This window comes from Schistosoma mansoni, chromosome 1 (assembly GCF_000237925.1).
Source record: "Schistosoma mansoni strain Puerto Rico chromosome 1, complete genome".
Lineage (NCBI taxonomy): Eukaryota > Metazoa > Platyhelminthes > Trematoda > Strigeidida > Schistosomatidae > Schistosoma > Schistosoma mansoni.
Window position 1 is genome coordinate 25002235 of NC_031495.1, and position 20712 is coordinate 25022946.

The following is a 20712-nucleotide window of genomic DNA, read 5'->3' on the forward strand; positions in this document are numbered from 1 at the left end:
GCTTTAGAAACCTTAACAATGCCTTAGAATTGTTATCCTTTATAACACCCGTAATAATCACAACCTATTTAACATATCCGAACAACTTTCAATGTTTGTTGTGTAATTAGTGAAGGATTACTGTGATTCTAATAAAATTTTTGGAAGGATTACTATCATATTATATCATATCAAAGGTTAACCATGATTGTAATTAATTTTAATCAAATGATTTACACTGATGATCATAGGTTCGGATAGTCAAGTTCACAGTTATTAGATTGTTAGTTTCAAACATCAAGGTGTATGTTGGGGTTTCAACAAAGTCAGGGTTTTTTGGGTCTATAAATTTGCATTTTCCAATGTAATAGAGCAGCTGGAGCTAATGTATTCATGTCATTAGTAGACATAATAAAAGCCGAAATTGTCTGAACATAGATTCATGGTTTTCAAGAGATTTAATGCAAACACTTTGAAACTAAGGACTCTGAAGAATTTATTTAGAACTCTATAGTAGGCACATTGATAGACGATGATAAGACCTCGGGAATTGGATCTATCCTTGATTACTATCTGGATAACGATAACAATTACTAAAGCATTCACCAGTTGCGACAAGCAATGTTTTAATATCTATCTTCCAACTACGTATTTGGAGACTTATACTAGATGTTCTGAGGTGAATAACTGAAGTTTAACAGGACCATAAGTGTAATATGGTCCGCTTGTGATGATATTATTTTGCAATTTGTCAACTGATGTTGTAATTATTAGTTTCTTTATTTTTTAGTCATGAGTCAATTAGGTCCTCAATTTTTATTACTTTGCTTGCTTACTCATAAGTATTAAAAGCATTTAATTGAATTCAGTGAATCAGAAATTTAAACGAATATCGTGTTACATAATGATCAATTTAGAAAATTGATCAGTGTAAGAATCCCAACTCTTATTCAAATTGACATACTCTAAACTAACTAAGGACGTGGAAGTATTTAAAGTGTCATGGAAAACAACAATCTTGTTTGACAGTCTTCACTTTTTTCCCACTATAGGATATTCAAGATTGAATGTCGATCATTCTCTGCTGGGATATGTTCATCTTCAGCAGATGACATGATATTACCATCAAGTTGAGAAGGGTCTGAGCGGCGCTGATGGTTAGAACTAAAACTGTTTCTTTGACTAGATAATATACAGATAAATTGCAAATTGGAAAGCTTACTTCCTCGGACAATAAGATGTGAGATAAAGCTTCGTGATGTTTTAAATAACTTTCTGTTAGTGGAAGGTGTATTTGTTCTCATAGGTTAATAGCTGTGAAATCAGTTAGATCAATACTTCAAAGGGTTAATTGTTTGCTAACTATTCAAATTTTGCAATAATCTTCCCTATTTTGATTTAACTAACCAATTACCATACATTGACAAAAGATATATGTTATCATAAATCTTAATGCTTTAAAACGAAAACTAAGACGCTGCAAATGATAGTATTTTCTACAGATCTTTATCTATCTTTCAGTGAAGCATAATGTAAGCATTTTGTAAATCATATCTATAAAGTCCCAATCGAGTTCTTCAAAATAACGTATCTGGGATATATGCTGGCAAGAATAGGAATGAACTCATACCTTTATAAGTGATGAGGAGTATAAGATAACTATGGTCGCAAAACTGATTTTTATATGAATTTCCTAATTCTTTAGGATCTTAGTGTATTTTAGAAAGGAATTTGTTTCGATGTATGATACTAAATAATAAGATTATTATCAACATTATTATTATATAATCATGTAGATTTTAATAGTTTCAAAGACTTCATCGATTGGCTGATTTTTAGTCAACTGGTACATATATAAATCGGCGTATCAAAACACCAAAGTGAACTCAACTGTTCCGAATAGTACTTATAAGATACATAGTACAGTAATTACTTACTTGACTTAGCCTGACCAGACTGTTGTAAAATAATATATTACTATCTGTTTAGTACTCAGATAATTAATTTATCATTGTTGACCATCTGTGGTAAGTTGACTTTAGGACAAAACTGTGATGGTTTTAATTTTTAATAAATTAGAAAAGGAAATCTAATAAGTAGGTATTATTTATTGAGTCAATGTACTAAATTTAAAAAAGTCACTACTGAATATATCTAAAGAATAACTTGATGGTTAGTCTTTCTTTTTAAAGTTGGAAATTAAAGTAAACCTTGATTTTTTCAAAAAAAATAAATAAGTATTTGGAAATATCACTTATTTTAGTTACTGAGGTCATGAGGATGCCTTAGATTTAAATCGGATTAACTCAATATCAGTTTAATAATAAAGTTTTATGAAATATTTTGTACAGCTGTTGGAAAGATTCATTTTGAAGTGATAGGGGATTAACGTTAAATGCATATAAAATTCATTTATTAATTTGATGCATTATTTGATTAAAGATTTGTGAAGTTTTGTCCCATTGAAAAATAACTTTAATCTTGGATCTATTTAATTGACAAATGTTATGGGGATAAAAACACAAACCATGAAAATACACATTGTTGTTTGTAACTGTTATATCCTGACGAGAATGATGAATGGTAACTGTTGGGATCTATTTATGGACTAATACTATGAATATATGTTTATCATATAATTGTTAAGTAACTAGATTATGTATATTTATATACCTTTTATTATAAACTTTATTTTGACCTGTAGACTGTCATTATACGATTTACCATTCTTAAGTTATATCCAGTTTATTAATTGCAGTCTCCCACAATGACGGCCACTTTTGACTAGATTTTAAACAATTGTTACTTTCTATTTTATTGTATGATGTCGGTTGTTTGGCTTGTATATAAACCCAGTATGTTTGAAATATATGATTCATATCGTGGAGGCTGAGATTTGTGTTCTGGACTCAACAGGCAGGATTAGGCAGGAAGAAAGACCGATAAGGACTCTATATTGCTTGTACGGGTTTATGCGTCATTAGACACAAGTTATAACAGTAACATATTAAGGAGAATGGTAAGTTATATAATTTCATTTAGTTTATAAGAATTTCCAAGCATAAATACCAGCAATAAGCGAGCTTATTTGGACAAATTAAATAATTTAGCTACTGTGGTCATGTGATACGCACAAAAAATGTTTAAATTATGAAGATTTACAGTTCAGTTGATGAGTACGCTAAGCTTCTCTAATTTGTGTGACCAGTTAGACTTAAATGAAAGAAAACCTATAATTTCTGTTAATTACCATTTTGTTTGACTACTACCTACATGATTTTTAATATTCGGTGGTAAGTTGGTAAAATTGATAAGCATAAGAGTTGCATGCACTCAATCGAATTATACTTTTGAAAAAAGCAAAGGCGTTCACCATTTTGCAGTTATTTATACTTTATCGTGACTGTTAATCTTACAATGATTGTTAAGGAAAGTATAGTCAGATTAAATGAAGGCAGTCAAATGTTTGATATATAGTTTTTGTGAAAGGTATTCACGTAAAGCATTGATCCCATTCTGAAGTGAAAGTTGGTAACTGAGCTATAAATTTAAACCAATAGTTATCAATCTGTTATGTAAAATACATTGAATACTTACTTGATCATTTAGTGTTTGTTGATAAGTTTTTAATTTCGTTAATATACCTTGGTAATGACATTGATAAGATTCATAAATGACAAGTAATTGTTTTCTAAGTTTCATAATTTCCTCCAAATTACCAGTATTATCCAGCTGACTAAATTAAGAGGAAAAAAAAGACGGAAAATGTCAAATGAACAGTCCAACGAAAATATAAATAATCATGATGTATAATCCATGTGTGACAAGAAACAGATTATGTGCAAACTTAATCAAATTTTGCATATCAATTATAATACATAACGGTTGAGCATTTGAAATATTTTTTTTGTATTACTGCGATAAATGTCAGCTGATAAAGTTTATGAGTTAAATGACAAATATGTCCCAGGAATCATTCGGAAATCAATGTTTGACTTTATTAGTTGAATTCATGAGCCAATTAAAGCTAGACCACCATGGAAAACTTGAATGTTTTAATTCTGAAATATGAAAACTTTAGCCACATATGATATGCTTATGGAACCTTTGGAGGATTTTATTAAAATCTCATCTTGATCCGACTAATTATTTGTTGAAAATTCACATATATGATTATTAGTGACTTGACTGTTAAAATCACATAAATCTATTTATTGCTCACCATTAGTTTATTTTTAAGCATCCAATTAAAGGCACTGTTCTTCATTTAATGTCTGTTCAAAACATCAGTATTCACAAAGATGGGATTATTCAAATTCTTAATGCTTACAAGGCCTCAGGAAATACGTGCTTTATCAATTGTTATTCTGTGAAAAAACTGTATTTCACCAAAGAATCTAAAACAATTACATGAAGTTTCAGTTATTTTGAATCTAAACAAACCTTCGTACAGTTACTGTTGTCACAAAAGTAGGTACGTTATAAATGTCTTGCTCAATGTCTACTTGTATTTATGGAACATTCCAGGTGATTACCATAGTTCACTTATGTAGGTATCAATAACAAGGTTGGATTTGATTGTTTCAAATAAATTGAGTATTGGGTAAAAAGTTATTAACAAATATACTTTTGTTATATTCTAATGAGTAAAAAAGTGTATTTTTTACGTTTCGTGACCTAATGTAAGCCACTTTTTCAGAGCAAGCAAAATTAATTTACTCTGAAGAAATGGCCTACATTAAGTGACAAAACGTCAGAAATACAATTTTCCTACTCATTGGGATGTAACAAATGTATAATTATTATAGTTCACTTATGTTCGTACCGAAATGACATAACATTCGTCATTCGGTTTATTCACTACATAAAAATCATAACAACCACACAGTTTTTTAAATCGTTTATAAACCGAAACAGAGATATAAACATTCAGAATATGTGACGAAATGAATGAATTATATTAGGAAGAAACAAATTTTGATTAAAAAACAACCTTTAATAGAATTACCTTCTAAGATTATCACCATTATTATTGCATGTTATATTTTTACAATAAACACCATTATTGTCAGTGATTTTGTCACTGTAATCACTTTTTTCAAAAGGCTGTTGATATATAAAGAACAATTCGAAAAAACCCAAATAAGTTAAAACACACTGGAGAATATATATATATATATATATAACACCTCCTTTATTTCGATTGCACAGGGAATTGGAATAATAATACGCCTTACATCAAACTTACGATCAGACTAATCCCTGAACAAGAGTTTATTTTCGTGCTAAGACTCAAATTCAGTATCCACAGGCTCAAACACCAACCCACTGTCCACTAAATTGTTCAACGAATACAATGTTTATTTGTAAGTGTCGACATTTCCCATTTAGTTAACATTCATGGTTCACATATAATAAAACCCGGGAATAAAAATGTGAGCACCAGGAGATCCGTTCATAAGGCAAGAATCACAACAAAACATAATAAAAGTTTAGTTCTAAGTATATCCTAGTGTTGATGTTCATACTGATGTTCTCATCCAACTGGCGAATACTAAATTGCACCAAACGTATGTACTGAGTAATACCGCTTGACACAATCCGTCTATTATATAAAACATTGTAAGCAAGCGGCTATTTGATAACAATCCACTAAGAGAACTGTTAGTGGGATATAGATTGGATTAAGCATGTTTTATGCATGATGGTGTTGCTGCGCGCTGATTGGTTAATTTTAAACCGATCAGCCCGGGCATATTATTGCAGAAAAACCTATAAGCTTCTTATGCATATACTATAAATATATGAACGATATTTAAACTATTGATTGCTGATTGCTGTTCACTTATCATTATTATTTTGAATACAATTTCATTCCTGTTCAAAGTGTTCTGATTTTGGGGTCTTGTCGAGTGTCATCGTATAAGAATACTAAGCAATAGGAGTAGCTGGGTCGTTTATATAGCAAAAATTACAAATTATAACAAGAACATATTAGAGAACAAAGACCAATCGAAATTTCAGTACCGAATATTAATAACAAGATAATTCAAGCCCTCGCTAACAACAATGATTATAATTTCACTAAATTCTTTGATAAAAACTGCATTCACATTGAATAACTCTTCAAAAATCACTTAATTGTATAACTATTGTATATCACTATTGGCCAGCCGGGAGTTGAATATCTTAGAGTTTTAGCAAGAAACATTGATCCGTAGGGTCAACCACGTTATAAGTAGGACAGTTACCAACAGTTGATATCGAATGAAGGTTTCCTTACACCAGGAATTGATTGAAGCTTGGCAATGATCACATAATGATAACTGAAGATCATAGGTTTCTTGTTATTTCGAATACCAAATTATGAAAGCTAAATGGTGCTCTAATTAGTAGCCCAGCGTATTTTATTTAATTATTAAAATCATTTTCGATTAAGGTTCTGTTTACTCCTTAAAGTAATATGTGGGCATAGGAGTAGAAACTCCACCTGTAGCTCTTCTGGGGCTACAGCCGGTCCCAAGCCCACATAGAGAAGGAGGGTTGTGTAAGGAGTCAGCAACCAATCCTTTAGAAAGCAACCTTGCTAAAACCGCCAACCAGAATAAACCATTTAAACTCTGCCCTCCGAGTTGAAAGAGAAATTGTGAAGTCTCATTATGAAATTCGAGGTTCTTCGAAAGGCATGAGGTCGATGCCTTTTTTAACAACAAGAGCAAAATTTTTTATAAGTACATGCAACTTCCAGACAATGTGAGAAACCGGAAGGATCAGTCGAATAGCAACGAGATTGAGGAGATACAACTTGGAGTTTCTTGGAATCAACAAAACCCATTGGACATGCGCTGGGAAGCAAAAGCTAGATACGGGAGAGATGCTGCTGTACTCCGGTCGAGTAGAGGAAAATGCTCCATACACTCACGGAGTTGCTCAGGTGGTGTCCAAAGAAGCACGTAATGCACTTATAGGATGGGAATCTCACGGATCCGGGTTCATCAAAGCATCATTCAAGACAAAGAAGAAGGGAGTCATGATGAATGTTATACACCCACCAACGATAGCAATGACGACGATAAAGATTAGTTTTACTTGAGGGTGCAATCAATCATAGTGAAATGCTCAGGAAAGGACCTGACAATTTCGATGGAAGACCTAAACACAAAGACGGAATGGACGACACTGGGTACGAAGATATCATGGGACGGCATGATCTGGGAGAGAGAAAGGAAAAGGAGGAGAGATTTGCAAATCTATGTGAGTTCAACAAAACGGTTATAGGTGGCACAATATTTCCACACAAACACATACATAAAGCCGGACCACACCACAGAGAACCAGATAGATCATATTCGTATCAAGAAAAAATTCTGAAGGACAATGGAAGATGTGAGAACCAGTAGAGGAGCTGACATAGCTTCAGATCATCATCTGGTTGTGGTTAAGATGAAATTGTAGCTAAAGAAACACTGGAAAATCGTTGAGAAAATCATCAAACTGCATCACGCAGCAAGTGTTAACTTGGAATCCTGAAGGGAGACGAAAAAGAGGTAGACCGAAGGACACACTGCGCCGAGATCTGGAGGCAGACATGAGTGGGATGAATAGTAAATGGAAACAACTGTAAAGGATTGTCTAGGACATAGTTGGATGGAGAATTCTTGTGGTCGGCCTATGCTCCTCCACGAGAGGTAACAGGTGTAGGTAACTAAGTAATAGGAGTAAAAATGATTAATTTTTAAGCGTTGCTTTTGACTTGGCTATCCGTTAGTTACATGCTTATCTCTGAAGTCATATAAACTTTGAAACTTTCTTTCAGTTAAGTATGGGGATATTTCTTTAATTATCAACCAATAGGTCGAGTTAACTGATTTATGTAACTGAGAGAAGTATAAAAGGGTCATGAAATCAAATGAAATCGGAAGTCTATATATATATATATATGCACATTGAAATCAAAATGTTTCGTTACCCTACGTTACTCTATCTTGACAAAAAAATGTTTAACCAAAATTTCCTAGTTATTTTTCAGTGGGCTGTATTATAGGTCAGTTTAATAAATTTATCGATTTCCAACAAATCAACCTTTTATAAAATTAGATCGATTATTTACTTTCTTGTCATGAGTAAACCTTGTCTATTGAGAAAAAAACAAACAAACAAGAAAACATTGTGTATAGACAAAACCGATTGATTTTTTTAGTCCTGTGAATTTTATAAGCTTGTTGGTTTATTCTTTATGCGAAATGGAGCTAGAATATTATGTTGAAATAATTTTACAAATGTTTATGATTAGTTTATGCTTTCAGCAGATTTATTAAACTTTTACGTAATGGTCAGTGATATTCAATGTTCAATATTTGACGTGAAAAATTTTGTCCTGTTTTTTCGCTTATTAAAAAAATACATAGTCTTAACAATAATTAATATCCTTTATCCAATATCTAAAAGTTTTAAGACCATTTAATCTGAACTTGGCCAATGGGAAGATTTAAACAAACAATACTAAATGAATTTAAACTTCACCCCATTGCACAAGCAAGTGGCTATCAGGACTCAGTGGTCGAGTGGATAACGCGATGGCGTTTGAAGCAAAAGGTACTGGGTTCGAGTCGCAGAGTGAACATCAACTCTGAGATGCAGGTATATCCAGCTGACGAGTCTCAGATAGGACGAAACGCGCGTCCTGGATTCCACTGCTGGCCAATATCCATCTTTGCTTGCCATGCTTGTGAATTTAGGCTTTATCGAGGCAATACGCACAGTATGCACATATGCTAATTAGAGACTGACCAGTTGCAGTGCAAAAACATCAATGGGAAGATTCAAACAAACAATACTAAATGAATTCTTATAACTAGTTTATGTCAGATGACTGAAATAATTTAATATCTTCATTATAAAGCTAATTACTACAGTGATAGTGTTTCTGAATATGATAATGAATAACGTGAATAGGAGTATTATTCTGATCTAAATTGTATGTAGTCTTAGGTGAATAATCTCACTTAAGTAAGAACTTAATTACAGGGCTTTTACAGATTGACTCCAGTCAGCCAAAAACCAAATGAATTATATCCAGTAGACGTGTTCAGTTTATATTAGGATCAAAAGAATTCAGTTATGAATAAAGACTAGCAAACTTAACAGTGATGGCTACTAAACGCTCAGTTGGTGTCTTTATTGTAATTTGTAAACAAATATCTTTAGACAAAACTTTTACACAATCTGTTTAGATAATCGACTTTAATTAATGTTGATCAAACACATTTTCTCTTAGCTTTGACGAACAGTAATACACCTTCAAATATGTGTCAATTTCTATAAAGATAACTGTTTCAAAGATTGTTCATTTTTCCCGAGTCGAACTCAATCATTTTGATGTATTTACATATTTTGAAAAAATAAACAAACATTTCAGGTTTGAATGTTTGATTGATTTTTCGACAAATTTCTTCTGATTTAATTTTGTACTTTTATGTATCTAATTGTATTGATTTCAAATCTTATAAACTAATTTAGAATTCATAACTTACATTATAACTACAAAGAGAATGGGAGAAATTTTGAATTAACTGTAGTTTTAGACTTGTTAGCAACGATACATCATAACTCAATAAGAGTGGAATTACGTTTTAAACTAATTTCATGCCAGTGAACTAAAATTTTTACGAATTATCTATTGTTGCTAGTGTAATAGATTGTTAAGTGATAAATTCGAAAACTCCAAGTATTATTAAATAGGAATAATGTATTTGTAAAATTGTAAAATCTCCTTGAAAAAGCTTGGATCAGATTGCCAGGCGAAACGTTGGATTTACTTCAAATTCATTCGCTGAGATTTTACAAATATATTATTTTGATAGTTGAAAGCGTGAGTCAATTGAAGCTAGACCACCAGGGAAAACCTGGAAGCACTGAATGACCGTTTCATCCTATTGTGAGACTCCTCAGCAGTGCGCATCCACGACCTCGCCTCGCGACATTTGAACCCGGCTCAGTGGACTATCGGTTAAGTGCTCTGGTGCGAGACTGGTGGGTCCTGGGTTTGAGGCGAGATCGTGGATGCACACTGCTGAGGAGTCCCGAAATAGGACGAAACGGCCGTCCAATGCTTCCAGGTTTTCCCTGGTGGTCTAACTTCAATTGACTCACGCTTTCAACAATGAAAATACTAAATCTCCACAAAAAACCCCTTCTGAAAAAGTATTATTCCTATTTAATGTTTTAAATCAACTCGGCGCCTAAATACTGTGAATTTATTCACTCTAATTTAGACGAAAGTTCTTATATATCCAAGTATTATTATTGTGATTAATAAATGAATTTAGATTTTTTTTTCATGAATATTTGAATGCTTTCTAGATATAATTCAAACGCTAAAATAGAAAATATATTGTTGACTATGATTATCCAAAATCCAATATGTGTCTACCAGAGTAATATATTATTCAGTTCATTTATTTATTTATGTTTCATTCTTCATAGTAAAACAAAAAAGAAAACTAATTGGGTAGTGAACAATTTTACTGCTCTTAACTGTAATAAAATTATTTGTTTATTGACTCACTATGAGTGATTACTACCAGTTTGTTAGTGTTTTAAATGTTATAAGCGTTATTATTTTATTGAAAAGAAATGGTATTTTACACCAAGAATACTCTAACGACGATAGCTGAACAGATGAACTAGATGAACTCAAATTCTCTTAACAACCACTCGTATGTATTAGAAACTATAAGGTCAAGAAATTGTGAAATTAGAACGTAAGAGATTCGTGAGAGTTTATCGTGAAAATGTCATTATTCAGAGATAGTTAACAAATTTGTAATTAATATATCTTTAGGTTTATATAAAACGATTATGTGACACAATTCATGAAATGCTAATCACTCTAACTAACTGATTTCATCGGTTTCAATCAAGATGTCTTTCACGATGAGTGACGATTCAACTTGCTAAAAGCAAAGCTTATCATCAAGATACTATAAGGTTACAGTGTAGTTGTTTAAGTCTAGTTTCATGTTGTAGATTATATTAACATATATTAAAAGTAGTGAAGTTCTATTTTGATAAAAATGTCTTGATCAATATCAAGTATATCCTATAGTTCGCGTGGTCTATGTGTAAAGTGGAATCTAAGCCAAAAAAATTTATCAGTTAAACTAAAATACACAAAAAGGGGAACTTTTCGTTAGACACATTTTAATTTTGGATCATTAATGCTAATTTAAAGATTCTGATGTGAATTTTCAAAATAAACTCTATTTAAAAGTTGTATCAATAAGGAATTCATCATACTCTAGAGAGTTTGTTCAAAATTATGATGGTATATATTAAAAACTAGTCTCAGAAATGAACAACTTATTTTCACCAAGTATGATTGTTTACACTGAAGATAATGTTCGAATTCCTAGTCAAACATAAGAACATCACAATAATATGAATGCATATTGAAGCAAACTTTTAAAGCTAAGAAAAGCGCCTATGTTATGTAACTAATCGTACTGATGGAATAACGTATTATATAGTAAGAAACATTTTTATTTGCAAAAGTGATGTGATTCATATATTAAAAAAAATGGTACGATTGAATCACTTCTCTGCAATACAATAATATCTGTTATTAGTAAGTTTTGCTTTAAACTTCAGTAGGATAATTTATGCCTGAAAGTAACATAATCTCAAACATCTGGGGATTTATGCATAAAGAGGTTTTCATTTTCCCATTGTTAGTAACATGGCGTTTGTGCATCCTGAGCAAATCGCTTCGATATTACCTTTAGTCAAAGTTTTGAGAAAGATCAACAGATGGAAAACTTAAACTCTTGCATGTATAACTTTGTACCTGTTAGTTAAACTCGGTAAGTCAGTGGTAACACGTCATTGTCTGGAAAAAACGCTATTGGACTCTAGTTTTAGTGTGGGTATTAATACTTGGATAGTGACACATACAGGTGACAAGTCCTAAATAGGATGAAACTCACCCTCTAGATCCCTCACCTGACCACACCTTAACTTTACTAAATCTGGACATTTTTTAAAGCTGATTTGTAAATAAATGGCTTTAGTAAAAAAAATAAAGTCCGTCGATTGCAAAAATCATAAGAATATTGAGAAAGTGTTTAGTGATATTAAGAACGACAAAGGTAACTGACCGAATTCCAGCCACGTGAATACTTGAGTTTTAGTGGCCATCATACAACAGGTTAACAAGTCTGTAAGTATCTTGTTGCTAGAACATGATTCATTCGTAGTTTATGTTACGTTATTTATATGAGTACATATTCATATTCTGTGGTAGAGTCGTTGTAAATGAATTGACAGTAACCTAAAAATTATTAGATGAATCTCGATTCAAATGTATTAAAGTCAGTATTCTGATCATAACAGTATGAAAAGTCTACTTTGACTCTCCTTAGTTGAAGTATTTACCTGATTTATATATAGTGTATCTCTTTTGTTCATTGATGAACACTTGAAATTAAATATGAGGATGAACCTAGAAAATTCACATTTTGCATGAAAGTGATATTATACAACGTATTACCTAGTCCCATGTTATTCATATGGTACTATAAATTGACTATGATCTAAAATAGTCGTGGTAAGATAATACTCAAACCATTTTGTTTATTACAACTATCTACTACAACCTGAGGATAACCATAGTATACATCAACTCAAACAGATAAGTTAAAGAATGTTCACTGATTTCCACTTAGATTTATTTCTTTTTAAACAATCATTCGACTGCCGACTGAATATTTTAACATTCAACTATTTTCCGGTAGCTATTTTAAAGTCATTCTGAATTAAAATTTTTAAACTAAGATTGGTAACAATAAATGTTGGTGGAATAAAAGTACAAGTAAAAATCACAAAAACGTATATATGTATATATATATGGGAGTATTGAACTCACATGAACGGTTGCCATGACAATACTATTTTCCTCCTTATGACAATTGTTTAGAACAGTCTGCTTATTATAATTCTGACCATTATATACAACTTTTGGAATGATATCCATATTGGTAGTTTTTAATGTGGAAAAGTTCTTTGCCAAATTCTGTGATCTTTCATATTCTAGAAAAAGTTTATGTTTAATTTCACGAATTCGTTCCTTTTGTTGTTGATCTATTTGCTGTTTACAGTTTAAAAAATAGTCATTAAACAAGTATGTGTATGTATGTGTGGGTAAATAAAAGGAAAACTAATGAATCAAACTATTATTGAATGGGCAGTTGATAATTTAGTTATTCGCCTCAATTGAATTATTTTTGTTTATTGAATCGAGAGAACTAGTTTATTATCTATTGTGTTCTTTTTTTAATGCCTTCTTATTAAGTGGACTAGCGATAATCACTAACAATTTTGTGATTCTATACTATACTATGCATTCTTTATTGAATTGAATGATATCTCAACGGCCACCTAATAGTTCGAATATTTGATCGTCAGGCACCATATTATGTACTCAAGACTTGATAAATTTACGCTAAAGTAAACATCCTATAAATATTTTGTGGCTTCCACTAAAGGATTTCAAATGCCAAGGTTAATTAGAACTATAAGTTCTATAAATTTGTGACTGACTAATTGTATATTAAAAGAAAGAGTAGGATGTTCATTACATAAGCATACCTAAATTTGAAAAGATCATATCGTTAATTACTACTCCTTTCCGTATTATTTCGTTTAAAGAGAAGAGAATGAATATTTTGGTAAAGTACTGAACAACTGAAAGTTATCACGAGATCAGTACCATTCGCTAAATGGATAACGCGATAGCGTTTGAATCTAACTGTACTGGGTTTGAGTCCTGGAGTGAACATCAACTCTGGGACGCATGCACATAGGACGAAACGCATGTCCTGGATTCCTTTGCTAACTACTATCCATCTTTGTTTAAAATAACTCACATTGTAAATATAACGTCATAATATACCTACATTGAAAGTTGAAAAGTATAGACGATGCAAAATTTACAAGTGTAATCACCTAAGTAAAATTTTCAACTTTCCTATGAAACAATCTTATTTCAGTAAGTAAATATTAAACCAAATCTATTTCGCAGAAAAACTAGTAGTATGATGATTAACCAGTTAAATTTGATGCTATATATATATTCATTCGAATAAAAATCAATAAGTCGAAAGTGAAGCTTACCTGTGCTTCACATACATCATTCTTTGGTCTTTCACCAAGTTTACACAACATTTCTTGCTGACGTCTATAGCCGAAAGGAAAAACAGAACATCCATTTACATCATATTGTAGATAAAATTATATATATAATTGATCTTATGAAACTAATTTTTTAATTAATTAATAAATAAGAAAGGATGAATAATTATCATTTTTCATGATTATTCTACCATAAAATGAATTGCTTTTTCAAACTGAATACTAAAGATCATACGATTAATAGAAGGAGAACAGTTTAAACGTTTATTCACTTGTATTTTAACAAATAAATGAATTAAGAATTGTTTTATATAAGGAGCAGTTATTGTGAAGTATTTCAACTAACGAAACTTGATGGATAAACTGTAATTTTAAAGTTCACAAATAAAATAATAGGATAGTTGTTCCTTGTAGAATGTTAATTAAGTGATCTGTTGTAAAATTTACAAGATGATTTTACGAACTAACTTCACTAGTCTCAGTTCAATATTTTTTAATGTTCTAATTTGCTATAGAAGTTCTATTTTTGACTCCTTGAAGTATTACGTAGTAGTAATCATTGTTTTGCCTTTGCGAACCATTATGAAATAAAATGGCAAAGCATTTCATTTAAAATATTCTCTTTAAAACGTGTGCTCTAAACTGATTGTTCAATGCATATAAACATACGGTTGATCAAAACAAAATATGAAAACTCTAATGAGTAGAAGATCAAGGATTATTATCCATTCGAAGGGTAATATTACCATAACTCATTTGCTATTGTATATTTACTGAAATTCAATAGATGATTGGTGGTTTATTTTCGTCAAACAAAAATATTCGCCAGTGGAAAGTCTGAAATTAACTCCAAGCTTTACTAATGTGAATAAAGTTTTATGGATATCCAGTTGGCTTTTGGATAGAAACTTCGAAATTAAAGGTTTGGTCGCTTTATGATTTTTTTCGTATAATTTAATGTTAAATCAACCACTGTTTAACACACAAGCAGATAGTAAACTGGATGTAAATACATAATTTTAGAAAGTCTTGCTCGATTGAAGTATAGCAGCTTCATGAACCAAGCAAACACTTTATTAGTGGGACCAAATATTTTATTGTACGACAACTCAGTTGACACAAGGAAGCTCTGGTAGAGACAAGGAAAATTGTGTAAGTTTAAGGAAAGATGAATGATAGCTAACAGTAGAATCCAAGACTCATGTTTCGTCCTATTTAAGACCTGTCAGCTGGATACGCCTGCATTCCAGAATTGATGTTCACTCCAGGACTCAAACCCAGCACCTTCCGCTCTAGACGCTATTGTGTTATTCACTTATCTACTGAGTTCTGATAACCACTACCTTTTGCAATGAGGGTGAAGTTTTAATTCATTTTGTATTGTTTGTTTGAACCTTCCCATTTATTTTTAAGACTGCACTTGATCAGTATCTTACGGCAATTTGCATAGGATGCATATATGCCAATAAGAAAATGATTGATTGTAGTACTAAACGTCAATGGGAAGATTCGAACAAACAATAGAAAATGAGTATCAGTTTAGTTGGTTTCATATATGAGTATTCTTTGTGAGATGAAAGGTATTGAATTTATTTTTTTGTAAATTTCAATATTAGAATTATGGTGAATACGTATTAAACCTGTTGATTTAGGAGCTGAAGGGAAAAACATTAAAGCGAATTTATGAACTTGAAGTGGAATGGTATAGTCGATAGTGTTTAATTTTGGATAATTGTCACAAAAGTTTAGTATGAATAGAAATACAAATAAACTGTTTGTTCTTTGAAAAACGAACGCCTACATAACTGAATAGCAGCTAAAGATGATCCATGCTGTTTTTAAACAAACATTATGCTGTTTTAGCGAATATTTATAGACATCTTCAATTATTGTATACACCTATATGATAATTAGAAAAACATGCTGATTTGAAAGGAATAATACTGAAACACAATGATTAATTCGACTTTAAATGAACCCAGAAAAAATATATGAACAATGTTAATATTGAAAATCATGAAAAAATAATATAAAAACGTTTTGTTGAAGATTTGTAGCTCGATTGGATGCTTTTGGTAGTGTTGTATTCACTAACCTAAATGGTTTAATTGTGAGACTTTCACTTTCATCCTGGAAAAAATCACCAGCGTCTACTCCATAAAGTATATATGTATACATATACAGTTCACGAGTAAATAAAATATTTATTTTGTAAAAATAAAGTGAAGAAGAAATGTTTGTGTTATTGACTGACTGAAGGCATTACAATAAGTTTTCAGTGTCGTTTTGTCGATATACACAATATCATTTGAACTGACATCACCATCTACCAAGTAAAGCAATTTTAACGATTTATCACACACACTGACCGCAAAGTACCTGATTGTAAATCGTCTCATTTCTATATTGGTTATAAAATGTGGAGTGAAGATTGGCAGCGATAATCTAAATGTCAGACACATAGGTTGTAGTTTATTTAGAAGAAATAAAAGTAATTCATTAAAACAATTTGGTGGGGCTTCTACAACATATGATCACTTAGTGCCAGGATAACGAAGTTATGAGTTGATAAATATTCACTTATAAGTATCATTAAAAAGGGAGGTATTTTTTTTATTTTTACAATATTGTCAAAACAGAAATATTCGGTCATGATATCAAAACTGTCTAATATATTTTTTTAAAATACCAGTTAGACAATTTGAAGAATTTTGATTGTTATAAGTAATGTCTTAATGAATAAGGTTTGTTGAGCTGCCTCTCATCTAAAATATGTCACAGAAAATTTGCTTGCCTGACTACAAATAGAAGTTGATATAATAGTCTTTGGTAGAAAATAATACTCATTATTAATACTCTATTATATCAAGAATCAATACTGTCATTGGAAAAATCATTTACGGAATAAACTTACATTCATTATTTATTTTATGTCTACTTTAAATAGTTTTATTTCGAATAAAATACTTTTTAAGAAGATCAAAAAAAAATAAAAGAATGATCTGGAAAAGTCCAAACCTGTATTTTTATATGTCTGTCAGTATATTTCTATATATGTGTGTTGTTGTGTTTATTCTGGTTAGTGTTTTTCTTGCAAGGTTGTTTTCTACGTAAAAAGGTTTCTGACCCCATGCCTAATCATCCTCCTTTACCCAAACTTGGGACCAGGAGTAACTCTAGAAGAGTTGCAGAATGAGACAATATTAAGGTCAAAATCTTCAATACGAACATCAAAACAGTCCTACTGTACGGAGATGAAACTTGGAGAACTACCACAACCATCATCAAAAAAGTACAGGTATTTATAAACATCATCTACGCAAGATATTCCATGTCCGTTGGCCGTATACCATCACCAACAGTCTGCCGTGGAAGAGTACAAAACCAGCCTCCATCTGAAGAGGAAATTTGGAAAGGACAATAGGAGTGGATAGGATATACATTACGGAAAACATCAAACTTCATCATGATGCAAAATACAACTTGGAATTCTGAAGGGAAATGGAAAAGAGGAAGAACAAGGAACACATTGCTTCAGGAATTTGAAGCAGGCATTAAAAGAATAGATAGCAAGTGAAGACAACTGGAAAGGATTGCCCAGGACAGAGTTGGATGGAGAAAGCTGGTGAGCGGCCTTTGCTCCTCCATGAGGGGTAATAGACGTAAGTAAGTAAGTGTGTTTATGCAGCTCATATACTTTTAAAAACGTGTGATGATCAATGTTTGCCTACGCTTACTTTGTTTTCATGTTTACAATACTCCTTAAAGTACAATTATTTCAGTTATAATTTGAAGTAATAAGTTCCTTATTTCTTTACTGAAGCTTTTATACCAAAAAATTAGCAATTCAGCTTAAGACTGAGGTGAGACTACTTGTGATGATAAGAAAATAATTTGATAGCTGAATAATCGATAAAATCCAAATATCTTTTCGAATAGAATAAACAAAGTGAAAATAACTGGCAAGGTATTTCGCGTCACTTTTCAATTATTCAATAAATTCCTTAAAATTAATGGAATGAGTTGTAATAAATATGTATTCAATATGTACACTAGAAAACACAAAATATTTATCACAAGTCCAGTGTTAAATCTGAATTATAATTATTCGTAAATGTGCCCAATAAAACATACGCAACTACATTTTTAAGTCATACACCGTAAGGCATTACTTTGTCATGCAAAGCAGATACTATTCATCTCACCAGAGTTAAGTCACAACATACGCAGAAAATGATGAGGAAGATTGTCGAAATTTGTTAGCTCTCAGTAATTTGATTTTAAGAATCATGGTTTACTGTTACATGATGAAAATACTGTATTGTTTTTCAGTTATTTGCATATGCTTACTTCAAGATAACATATTAGAATTGATATTACTTAAAAATCAGAAGGGGTTTTTGTGGAGATTTCAGTATTTTCATAGTTGAAATCATGAGTCAATTGAAGCTAGACCATCGAGGAAAACCTGGAATCACTGGAGGGCCATTCCATCGTATTGTGAAACTCCTCAGCAGTGCGCCAACTTCAAGAGATATTTCCTGGAGTTCTAGTGAGAAGCAGTGACCAATGGAGTTCAAACACGTCTGTTGTGAGAAAGGAACTCACTGAAGACAATTGGTGAACAGTTGCTCAGCTTCGTGGATTGGTTGAAGTTAGACATTAACACTGTTGGATCCCAGCTCAGTGGTCTATCAGTTAAGTGCCCTGACGCGAGACTGGTAGGTCTTGGGTTCGAATCTCACGAGGTGGGATCGTGGATGCGCACTGCTGAGGAGTCCCACAATAGAACGAAATAGCCGTCCAGTGCTTTCAGGTTTTCTATGGTGGTCTAGCTTCAATTGACTCATGATTTCAACTATGAAAATTACTTAAAAAGCATAAATCTGGAAAAACGTGGATTGGACTAACGATAACTTCAAATAGTTTTAAATATGATTAACTATTTCTATTCAGTACTAAGAATGTTTAAAGTAATCTTTTTCAACATAATGAAATATTCAATATGTAGCTTTTGTAAATCAAGCACAGTAGTTTTATGTTTTAAATAAACTCCCATTAATTTCTAACATTTTTCTTGAAACATCTGATATCACGTATAACTTACTGATGTATATATCTGTACTGGTACACATACATACATTATTCTTTCGTCAGTTAATCGATTTACACTTTTTGGTTGAATCATATAAAAATATTTTAATATACAAAAATATCGCCAATTGTTTTCGGAACAAACATGAGCTTATGACCAAATAATATCCTACTATTCGATCCTTACTGTTAGGTTCAAACAACAAAATGTTGTTTAAATCCTTATTTTTTTTAACTGAATGTTTGAATGTTCATAGTTCAAGTGGCAAATACCAATTTACCATATGCATTCTTGACGGCAAAGTTCCAGCTTCTATCTCTTATAGTATCATGTAATTAGTTCCCTTTATGAATTTAAAAATAAAGACAGAACAAATATTGATGCAGAATAATATGAATTTATTATATTTCGTGGTTTCTCATCAGCTGCTTACAACCAAATATGTATTAGATTTTTAGCATTGGGGTAATAAATAATGTGGAACAATTGACATCATTGAATGTAAAGGATTGGAATGACTAAAGGTTATCAATGATAACTATATATATATATATATATATATATATATATATATATATATATATATGTTTACTGGAGTTCAAAGACAGATAAAATCAAATGTGTGATTATTTTAGAGGTAATGAAGGAGTCATGGAATTAAAAACAATTAGGATGGGTTACGTAATAATTGAATCGAATTTGGAGAGTTCATATGATTTAAGAGAGACAAATGAGCGGAAATGTGTGAGAGAAAGGGTTGTTTAAGAATTGGATAAGGGAAGAGTAATATAATAAAAACTGAATATTAACCAAAATTAAACTAATGACAACGAAACTGAAGCAAACAAACAGAAAAAGACTGAAACAAACAAAAACAAAAAAAACGGATCACCAAGGTAGTAATAAGTTTATCACTGTCTCTTTTTGAGTACACAGATCCGGTTTGAGTTTTTTTTATCGCGATCGCTTCAGCAAACCGGAGAGCAGTTGTACTTCTTTGTTTGCTAATGAATTCGAAAGCATAAGAAATGTCAATGGTGTGCTCGGTGTCGAATAAATGCCGAGCTATCGCACTGTTGAGAGCCCTGGTTCCTCGCAGCCTTAGTTTCTTAGGAACATGCTCAGAAATGCGAACACGTACTCTTCTCTCGGTTCTTCCGATGTATGTGCTTTGGCACGTACATGTAAATTGGTAAATGCATTTGGAGCTAATGAGAAAAGAGGACTTGTCGATTTTATGTTGTTTGAGTGAGCAGTTTGTTTCCCACACTGTTGTCAGTTTAGCTGCTGGGTAGGTGGCTTTCAACGCAGAATTGAGTCTGTGATTAATTATCCCATCGATTTCATCTCCTTTGCAACGTAGGTATAGGAAGCATGTTTTCTTTTCAAATCGATCATACTTTATTTGACTGTTGGTGTTCGCATATTTGTGGATGAATTTCTTCGGAATT

General features: G+C 31.7%; 1 protein-coding gene across 1 annotated transcript in view; it reads right to left on the bottom strand.

Moving 5' to 3' along the window:
• Window positions 1-3423: 3423 nt before the first annotated feature.
• Smp_161720 (hypothetical protein) overlaps window positions 3424-20712 on the bottom strand; it is a gene marked incomplete at both ends in the record, with an annotated part of 18588 nt that continues 1299 nt past the window's right edge. The window contains 5 exons of the mRNA XM_018793792.1: window positions 3424-3495; window positions 3577-3715; window positions 4988-5085; window positions 12902-13123; window positions 14149-14212. Of these exons, the coding sequence (XP_018648269.1) occupies window positions 3424-3495; window positions 3577-3715; window positions 4988-5085; window positions 12902-13123; window positions 14149-14212 (595 nt within the window). The remainder of the gene's footprint in view (window positions 3496-3576; window positions 3716-4987; window positions 5086-12901; window positions 13124-14148; window positions 14213-20712) is intronic.